We start from the raw sequence: 10,774 nt of genomic DNA on the forward strand, positions 1-10,774 counted from the left end.
AGAAGACCGAACCAACGGACTGAGAGAGAGGTTCGGAAGATCACTTGAACTTCTCTTGGTATTGAGCGTAAAGTCGCTCTCTCCACCTTCCTTCACTGCTGCGTGCTATTTCCGTCGTCTCGGCATCGGGTATGCTCTAAGGGCGAATGAAATCTTGTTGCTGAGCAGTCGGGAAGTCATCCTTTCTCCGATACAGCGTCTCGCCATGAGCGAGAGGGAAAGATGGCGGCGATTGCAAAGACCCATGTACGTCCTCGCGTCCGCCAAGAAAAAGCGTCTGCAGAAGGGGCAGACGAATCAGACGGAAAGGTTCCATCGTGCGAGTCTTGTATAGGAAACGTGCCATAAGGGAAAAAGCACGAACGTCTTTGCAGAATGGCTGAGAGGGACAGACGAGCTCAAGATCCCTGAGGCTCAAAAAGAACGAGAGAGGGAAGTAGGGGGGGTGTCGTCGAGGGAGGAGGAGGGATCGAGATACAGTCTTTCTCTGCTCTCCGTCTCATTCCAGGGATCTAGTTACGAGCGAGCACAACACATTTCCAGATCCTGATAATCCCGGGGCTCTAGGCTTTCCGTCGTCTGCTCATCGCATGCCCGCGTATATGAGTTGTGCCCAGCCGTGTGCACGTGGACAAGCATGTGTCGCGTGCTTGAATGTGTCTACGTGCGACTGTGTCCTCGCCAGGCTTGACGACCCGGTCATCGTGATTGAAAACAAGAATTTTTTGGAGTGGTGGCGCAGCGAAAATGCAGCATCGCGTTGTCGGTGTTTTTCTCAGTGTTGCGTCTCAAATAACCGCGTCGCTTACGTGTTGTGTTCCTTGTTGTTTAGTATTTTTATGTCCCTAGCATCAGTTGCGACGTGCCCTGCTCGTGTCTCAGGTAACGAACCGTGTGCGCAATCCTGGAAAGCAGATATTAAGTGCGAGAAGAAGTTGAAAGACCTCTTCTTTGTCACTGACCGGGCAATAGGAGCTTAATACAGAAGACTGCTATTTTTTAAATGTGGAAGTTCGTGTGATCTCTCAATAAAACCACGTTTTTTCAGGATAAACAAAGAAGGTCTTGCCTCCCGGAATGTTATGAACTTAACTGTCCTGCTGTAGGTTGTTTAATAGTCCTAGAAAATAGTTTTTTCTTTCCTCCCAACTCGTGCCTAAGCTGAGGATTACTACAGCAGAGAAAAAATTAATCCCTAAATAAGCTAAATCCTGTTCTAAAGACTGAAGAAAAGGCACATGAAAGTGAATTATCCACAAAAGTAAATTTCCAACTTCATGAAGAGAATACTGACCTTCTGCCCAAAGCCGGAGAATTCCAATCGACACGGAAAGTGGCCATCAGAGACTACAAGTGTGTTACCTTCCAAAAGCACATGCTGACTTTCACGTGACGATTTCTCGAGGTTCTATGGTAGCGTTCATTCCAAGAGGCTACACTATCAAGAACCTCAACACAATGCAGCTCGGCAAAACTATCCGGCCATTTGAGAACACATTTTGAATACACACTTTCATACATTCATGGAATACTGTTTTTAAGCGGTCTTCCGCAGAGCATGTGTGTCCCTTGCCTCCCACGCACAGGTTATGGAAGAGCACCGACTGAGTCACGAGTCCAATGTCTCTTGTTGGGAAAGGGAGAATTGTTTAACCTAAACCACACTCTGTGAGAAGGGGCTGTCACGCACACTCGCACGCCTCGACCACCATGTTGGGCAGGCTCTTCTGCTTGAGCACTTGGTCTTCGTCGATGAAGATGAGCGATATGGAGGAGAGGCGCGAAGGCGTACAGCACAGGCTCAGCTTGAGCGTGCTGTTGATACCGGCGCCCGCCGCGCTGTGCAGGAACCCCTGAACCACCGTAGTGTGGTGGTACTTATTGACGCTGATGTCGTGCAAGCACGACCCGCGGCAGAAATTGGCCGAGTATCCTGCCGGCTGGATGATCCAACTGTCCCAGCCGATCTCTTTGAAGGGCACGTAGAAGGACTCGCGGCAGCACCGAGATATGGACGCGTTGCAGTCGACGCTCCTACGGGACCGGGACGGGCCCGAGGCGTTAGGGTCCGTGCGAACCACCAGGAAGGGCTGCTTGTCTCCCGTAGACCCTATGGGCGTCCCGGATGAAGACGACGAAGGTGCTGCGTTCCTCAGGTTGCCGCAGGTCTTGCAGCTGATATCGAGTCCCCTGGGCCTGTTCCGGCGACCTGCCCACTGGGCGACCAAGGTGGTCAGGTCGAAGCGCAGCCACTCTGGCTTGGAGGAGCTGCTCTCGAAGGCGACCACTCGCTTGCGCAGCATCGGTTGGTGGGGGTGGTGGCGGTTGCTCCGGTGCGACTCCACCACGGACAGTTCGGACACGACGAAGGTGTGGTTCACTGCGGAGGAGGACGCCGCCGCTGGGCCGAGGTCCTTGAAGACCCACAGCTCGGCCTGGGCTACGCTTCGGCTCGTCAGCTCGGAGCTCAGGTGGAAGACGAAGCAGCTGCCCGGATGCGGGCCTCGGGAGGCGCACTCGTGCGAATCTGCGAACACGGAAAATGCCACAAGAGGGACCTCAGTTTTGGGGGCTAAAGCAAGAGAAACTGCGCCGAACACAGCAATCAGTCATTTAGTAGTAGTAGTAGTAGTAGTAGTAGTAGTAGTAGTAGTAGTAGTAGTAGTAGTAGTAGTAGTAGTAGTAGTAGTAGTAGTAGGTTTTGTTTTGAGCTGCATAGCTAAACATTTATGGTAAACGTGCAGTTCCAAATGGGGGGGGGGGGTTCTTTTATCCTTCAGTGGGACCATAAGGGCTGTACAAAGCAGCTCAAAAACCATCCCTTTGGCCTTAATACTTTTGAGCAGAGGCGTACTTATTCGCCCTTGGGTATGCCAGTGTGTTCGCTTTTCTCTATTTGTGGATTCTTTCTTTTACGTAACTGTGAAACCTGCTACTCGGGCTTCACCGTGACGTCACTTCTACGGGGTAAATGGCCGTGGTGTATATTACACGAGACGTCACGATCCTTGTTCCTCCGCGCATTTCTCTCGGCCACATCACACCTCACTACGGGCTGCTTCGAGACTATGCTAACCTGACCTGCAGCTTCTTTTATTTCTTTTTTTCCGCCCGCGAATATCCTTTCTCGCTGCTGTTTAATCTGGGTGAGGACTTCGAAATTGAAATTGAACTTTATTCCGTCGAGTCGGAAAGTGACTCGAACAAAAGTGAAAACATATCACTTGACGTGATTCGAGCCCCCATTTACAAGACATTGAGCAGTTGCACATTTACATATATTGCAGCATAATTAAGACAACATACACACATAGCAAGTGAACCAAGATTTTCCTGGCTGAAAAGAAAAATTAGTTGGTCGCATTCTACGTTGAAGTCTTATTTTGCACAACAATAAGATATCTTCATCATATCAAGATTAGCATAATACACTTGAAAAAGAAAAAAGCATCATTGTACAATTCATAACCATCACTCTTGTTGTGTAAAAAATTCTTAAAAATTCTTGCTTTTGACAAGAAAAATTTGCAGACACATATACTGTCAATGAACTGCGTGTTATGGCGACAGAATAAAAATAAGGGGAACAACAAGAACACATCGGTGTGTCTGAGAATTCCAAGAGACCTCTTTCTGCGGTGACAGAGACAGACGGCCTCTGTCATCCCGTCCACAGGAGAAGCTGAACGACAAAAAAAAAAATAGCACACAGAAAGAGACCTCGGCGCACAAAAAGCTGAAAGCAGGGGTTCGAGAGACGTGAAGGGCAAGATTGCGGTGTTGCTAAGCGCACGGGAACCCAGTCCCGGCACCGTCAGCAGGTCAGAGTACTCCTCGCACGAGACACGTAACGAATGGAGCGAGGTTGCGTTCGCTTTGACGTGCCCCTACTCCGTTTCATACATAGCCGGCAACGAGGCGGAGGTTGCTGAAGCGAAACTACTCCGCCACGCATCATTCGTTCTTCTCGAAATTCCGGTCATTGTTTTGACTAATAGAAATAGCTATAAAAATATGTGGTAGCATTGAAAATCACGGTCGAAGCTGTGAGGCGCTCAGTGTTCGGGCTCTCTAGCCATAATTTTCGCGGAGTGTAAGCTACTTTTTTGGGCGCGGATTTAGTAGAAGCGATTCTCCCTACCAACCGCGGATCATACCGCCACGTGTACTCTTTGCTTCTCAACATCTCGACGAGTCGCAGGACGAAAATGTGACAGGAGGTGAAACGAAGCCCGGGAGGTGCCAGTCACGGCACTTAAGATTTGCCGCTACTATATATGCTTGTGTTCGCTTTGGTTGTATGGCAAACTACTTTTTGCACGCGTACTTAGCCTGCGCGAACCGGCGCGCTAGCTTTGGCAGCGTTGCCTGCTATGTATGGAATGGAGTAGAGTGACTGCAGTGGCAAAACGGCCCCTTCGGCGGACAGATCGGTTTCAAAGGAAAGGGAGGATGTCGGAAGAGGGAAAGAGAGCGGCGCATACGCACACCACTGCTTAACGGGGTTATCGCCTCTCCGATCCACAGGAAGGGCAGGCGGGTCGGGCCGCAAGCGAGAATGTCCTAGTGACACTGCCCTCTTTTTGATAGCGACGAGGTTCTCCCTGGCCTGCACTGGCGGGACAGTGTTCAGAAGGTCTGCAGATTTGGAGGCACTGAGCGAGCTAGCGTACGAAGCGCAGTAGCGAAATATACCTGGCATTGAATGATGCCCAGCCGAAAAACACAGCAATTCATTTTTTGTCGACAGAAAAGATTTTCTGAATTGTTGGTTGCACAAGAACTTGCAGTACCAACAGAAATTTTTCTAGTAGGAAGTGTAATAGTAGGAAGTTTCAAGTAGGAAGTCTTAAGCCCGCCACAAGAAATAATTATGGAAGGCAAACACTCAATTAATATATTAAACAGTGATTACTTTAAAGTACAATACAAACAGCCCTTCCACAACTTCAAAAAAGAGTGTGAAAAGCTATTAGTGGGCAGTGACATTGCATTCTCATTTTGTTAACTTGCGCTCATCCTTGACGACACATGTAACCTCAACTATGTTGCATTATGATAAGTTATTTCAATGTTATTATTTGTTATATGTTATATTATGTTATGTTATTTCTCTCAGCGTTCGTAAAATATATTTGCCATTGTTTCAGCATTAACACTGCCCATCAGTCTAAACCTTCTTTTTTTTTCTGAAATATGTCGATGTACTGATCTATTTACTGCATATGCTATTTATTTTTCGGACCAATGAATTCTGTGGTTTTTCTTCTCTTTGTTGACTTCTGATGTAAGCCAATTTTGTTGTTAATTTACCATGTTCAAGAAAAAGCAATGCTTTCAAGACATGCGATCTAAGTAACTGAATTTTTCGTTGCTGTCTGCTGTGTGTTAAAGATATGTTTGGCAAATATGTGTGAATGATACGTCATACTGCCTTGAACTGTGGGGGCGCAGAGGCTCTGTAAGACATCTTTACCTCTGCCCCCTACATAGAGAGAATCCGTGAAACAATAAACATTCTAACATTCAAAATTAAATAATTTGTGTAGTTGCATTTGTCAGCTTGACAAAGCGACAAAACGTTTTGTCCTATTTTTGACGCTCTTCTGCCGCTGTTTCTTTCTTTTCTTTACTGGGTATCCATTTGTTCTGTATTTGATGATTGACTGCCGAATAAATTTTGAACTTATTCGCTTTTCGATACTTATGGTTGATCCTGGTATTTTCAACTAAGCTTTGAACATATGGAAGGAGCTTTTTTTTTCGCAAGTTTAATGAGATCCTTTGTACAGGCACAGTACGGAGAAACAAAGCGAATATCTGTCTCTGTCCACATTTTGTCGCCTTATTTTTCAACACCATGATTTTCTCATCGCGTAAAGGAACTCCTTGTTTAGCTGGATTACTCCGGTAAACCTACACGCTTAAACCTGCTACACTTCCTCGAGTTTCGTAAAGTTATGTGGAAGGGGGAAAGTACATGGGGGAATCAGGGCATGTGTACTCTTCCTTAAAGAAAACAACGAGAAGAGTGGAGCGGAGCAGAAACCAAACAGGAGGTAGGTGGGAGATGGATCAGGCTTCACGGCTTGGTTTTAAGGCCATCTACTCTTCCCCGGTCAAGTCAGCGTTTTTGCAGACACAGTCTTCAATAATCAAACGGGGCAATCCAGAGTTCGTGAGAGGGCATCACTGAGTGCCTTGTTTGGCTCTGTTTCGAATGCCTCAACCCATGGCGTTCATGTGGCGTCTGCACGGCACCAGTGCGAATATCGTTAGTTGCGTGCTCTCAAAGTAAGCGTGCCCAGTTTAAGGAAGAAAGCTGGGCTAGTTGGTGTTTGGACTGAGAGGACATAGTAGTAGCGCTAAAAAAACAAGCACGACAGAGTAGGGCTAGCACCTGTGTTTATTGTATTTTATTTTTTTTTACTTATCAAATACTGCCAACTGCCTCTTGGCAGTCAAAGCAGGAGTGGACACATTGTTCTTGAACAATTGCTAAGTTGAGTTTAACAACGGCAAAGAAAGAAAACGTGCTATTGACAATCAGCCACGAAAGAATGCGCACAACCAAAAAAAAAATAGAAAGAAGCAATACACTTAGAAAGGCGGACGGCAAAGCAAGAACAGTTGTAAAGAAATACTTGCTGCATCATAGATAAGGTGACGCGGCCGTAACAAAATATTCAACAGAGGGCATGTCAGCGACCTCATAGGGTAAGGCGTTCCACTCGGCTATGGTTCGAGGAAAGACTGATGAACGGTAGGTGTTTGTTTTGACCTAAGTCATTGCAATTGTTTTGCTGTGTCTTCTTCTACCCTGTCCTCCCTGTTTTTTAGCGCTACTGTTATGTCATCTCAAGCATACCCAAGCCGCCTTATCCAGAAAGGATGTCGATCATCCGGCCTAAGCCATGCAATGCACGATACGTATGATCCATTCCCGGCGTAAATGAGGCTCCGCCACGAGCGGCATATATGAGCCACGCGGAAGACCGGTCCCCGCAATCTTCACTGGCCAGGGAACGGACGCGGCCGCCGTTGGCGTACGGTCTTTCGCAACTTCCACGATGCGGCGGAAACGACGAGGAGATACAGTGCGGCACGTGCGGCAGTGGTGCGGCGCTTCATTGAGGCGGCGACAGCAGGAAAGGGGTGGGCGTTGTAGGCGGCCGAACGAACCAGCCGACGGGGCGCTGAACAACTCTTTGGACGCTCGCTCCCACCGCCTATGGAGGAGAACTGTCTTGTGCAAATCCATGAAGTACAAAGAAAAATTCAGGGGGCACTTTGGCTCTCTAAAGTGCTGCAAGGCGGAAGCCTTTCCTGGCGCACTGTGTGGCACTGACTGCGAGACTGTTTGGTCTGTACTAGTGCTTTATTTGACTACACACTTTGACGACACATGACAACTACACACTTTGACTGCTGACTTTGACTGCTGACTTTGTCTGCTTATTTAGCACGACTCTCTCTCTGCTTCGATGAGTTCGGTTGTATCCATGGCTCTGTTTGCAGCAATGAGGTCTGCAATGGGGTTACCCACAGCCGCCTTACGCCCCCTGTCGGAGCGGACGAGAACTATTTGTTATTGTCGTTTGCTCCAAAAGGGGGCTTCAGGCATCCGTGGATGCCTGACGCCCCCTTGATTATGCCTGACCTCATAATCAAATGTGATGGTATCCATCCGGATGTTGATGCAGACACAGTCACTCTTTCCGAGGCCCTAGGGTTTCAAGATAACAATGGTCATGTAAATAAATCTGCAGTGGAAGTCAGCAAAAAGCGATTGGAGGATTAGTGGCTGAAAAGCAGAGATGTGGCATAAGGTTAGAATTGTAGGAAACCGTAGGCAAAGGTGATGGAGAATCTTAATGAGAATTGCCAACACAGTAAACAAAAAATAATAAATAAAGAAAAGCTGAACATGGTGGCAATTGCCACCACCCCGTTTCAAAGGGGGCGCTCCTATCCATCCATCCATCCATCCATCCACCCAAACCCACCCACCCACCCACCCCCCACCCATCCATCCACCCACCCACCCACCCGTCCGTCCGTCCGTCCATCCATCCATGACCTCATTACTTCGAATCCGCGCAACCTGACGTCATAACCGTTTCGACCAACCGAAAAGCGTGACACCTCTGCTGACAACCTTCTGTCGACAACGATGAGGCATTAAAGGCTTCCGCCTTAAAAAAGTGCTCACACCGTTCTGCTCGTGACAATTTTCTCTGCTTACTTGCTGCTAAAATGTCATACTTAAAGCACACACTGCGCTCGACGCGGATGCGTTGATTGCAGGTGAAGATAAAATGGAAATAAATTCCTGGTGAAAAACGACTTGTCCGAAGAGTCGAGAACGCTGAAAGTTCTGGCTCCCCTGCATTCAAATTTTTCACAAATGTTGGCACAGATCCTCCATGCGCATATTGCCTTGCGAGGCGACGGAAGGATGCAACCCGTGCGTAGCAGGTAATCGCGAGCGCGCAAAAATAAGCTTACAAACAAACAAACAAGCAAAAATTCAGGGGGAAACTTTGTTGACCTAAAGTGCGGTGAGACGAAAGCCCTAAGCGCGGTGTTGCTTCTTTTGTCACTTATGTGTGGTTAAGATGTTAATTAAGTACACAGTTGTTTGTGAATCTTAAATGCTGGAGACACTGGAGGGCGTTTAATTTGGAGGCATCCGTCTGATTCGGCGCCTTTCTGCAAACACTCTCCAGCGTCCTATACAACCAGAACTGCATATGCGTTGGCAGGAAGTTGCGTAGCCATTAGCACACTCGGCTGAGTAACGGAAGGGTGGTGGTTCGAATTCCATCGTGCACAATGATTTCTTTTTGTGGTCTGACTAGAAAAGCGTGACACCTGTGTTGACAACCTTCTGCTGGCAACCTTCTGTTGACGACGATGAGGCATTAAAAGGCTTTCGCCTTAAAAAAACGGAAAAGGCATGCAGCTACTACAATTTTAACCAATTTGTTGTTCAGGCCAAGTAAAGCGTCAAGTTCACTGCGACACTGAATTCGAATGCACGCGTCGATTTATATTCTTCGTCGCCCCATATAGCGGCTATGTGTTGTCGACGCGTCACGTTCAATAACAATTCTGTGACACCTTAAATAAATGAATCTATTACTGGCTTCGAAAATTTTGAGTCGTGTAATCTTCGGGACCTATCACTACGCCGAAGCAAACAATCGTGGGTATGAAGTGTAAGTATTAGCTTCACGAAACGCTTGAAATATTGATTCGAATCGACGAAACAGTTTTGTTGTTCTGTTCTTAGCACATTTACAATATAGCGGCGTTAGAAAGATAAGAAACCCTCTCTCAGCCACCATCTTCTGGCTAGGATTACTTATTCCCTGCGGCATTTGTCTGTAGAGCCGGAAGTCGCTGGATCGACGCCCATGGCGACACGCCACTGGAATGCAGCAAAAATGCAAAAGCCCTCCTGTGGTGACCTCTTGGAGCGTTAAAAGCAAGAAAAGCGATGGTTTGTAGGTGTCAATTCCTCAATTAATTGTTTTCTGCCTTTTCTCATTGGTGACGGAGTCTGTGGCGTCACGGTTGGCAGTTAGCAAGCCGCGTCAGTCACCGCTTCCAATGTCAAAGCCGCACCTAATAAAGGTCCCCAATTATATTATGTCCGGGAAAATTTCATTATGCAGTAGCGCTCCGACGGTCGGAATTAATCCGGAGGCATCCACTCTTATAAAAATGGTCTATATACAGTCTATAGACTTCTTATTGACTGCATTGACTTCCTATAAACATTGCTTTTTTGTCTATTAATACTCTAAAAACTGTCTATAGACAAAAGTGTACTAAAAGTGTATGGCCATAAATCTTTGGCCATTGTCTACAGACTGCATATGGCATTTTTATTGCCTATAGACTGTTCTCTAGGATTAATGTATAGGCAGTCTATAGAATTTATAGAGAGAAGTCTATAGACACTCTATTGACTGTCTAAAACTTTTTCTAAGGGCACTACCGTGCCGCTCACAGTCACTTCTCTCACACAGTCAATTCACAGTCAGTTAATGGCATAAAATCCTTGAATTATATGTTGTGTAGCTTTTGTCCCAAATATCTTCGAAGCCGTGTACAGTTTGGCTTTCCAGCTACCTTGGAAGTAAACTTTAAATGATTGATCGCGATCTTAGACTTCGAACACTGACGATGCAAAACGAGCTGCGTTACGTGGACCAAAGCGAACCAGAACTGATAATATCTGACAAAGGCTGTACCTCCAGCCATTGTCTCCATGTACGGAAACTGTGCGAAGTCGTTGGCCCTGAGACACACGAGGCATTTAGTTTTATACCCGTGCCACATGGACAGATTCAATGTCATTAAGTGCTCCCTACCTTAAGTTTTAATGGCATTCGATCATGCGGTGCCATACGCAAAATTTAATGGCATTAGCCTTACTGCCATTCGCGACCTACTGAGTTCACCACAACTCATTCGCCCGTGCAATGAGTACTCTCGTTCCTATTCCACACACAGAAAAGCATTCTTCTTTGTTAGTAAGAACTTCCTAACAAGTAGGAAATGGTTAATTTTTAGCTTTCAGTCAGATGTGGCATCTGTACCGCATTTTCACAGCGAAGAGTGCCATTTTAACCAGCCTTTTTTGAGAGGTACTCTCGACTTGAGTGCTGACACGCGAGTTATGCTTACTTTTTCGACTTGTAAATCAAGAACAGCCGTATTTTATGTAAAATCATTTTTACTTTACATTTGAACAACATTCCCG

The 10,774-nt window shown here is 46.7% G+C and overlaps 1 protein-coding gene across 1 annotated transcript; it reads right to left on the minus strand.

The window, feature by feature from the left end:
- Positions 1-1,557: 1,557 nt before the first annotated feature.
- LOC149356540 (protein dawdle-like) lies at positions 1,558-10,272 on the minus strand. The gene is made up of 2 exons (XM_089576370.1): positions 10,263-10,272; positions 1,558-2,527 (listed from the first exon to the last, which is right to left on the minus strand). The coding sequence occupies exons 1-2, from the start codon at positions 10,270-10,272 to the stop codon at positions 1,683-1,685; spliced, it is 855 nt and encodes a 284-aa protein (XP_089432496.1). The 3' UTR covers positions 1,558-1,682.
- Between the last annotated feature and the right edge of the window lie 502 nt (positions 10,273-10,774).

This window comes from Amblyomma mixtum, chromosome 3 (genome assembly GCF_055824585.1).
Source record: "Amblyomma mixtum isolate Tamu chromosome 3, ASM5582458v1, whole genome shotgun sequence".
NCBI classification, from domain to species: Eukaryota; Metazoa; Arthropoda; class Arachnida; order Ixodida; family Ixodidae; genus Amblyomma; species Amblyomma mixtum.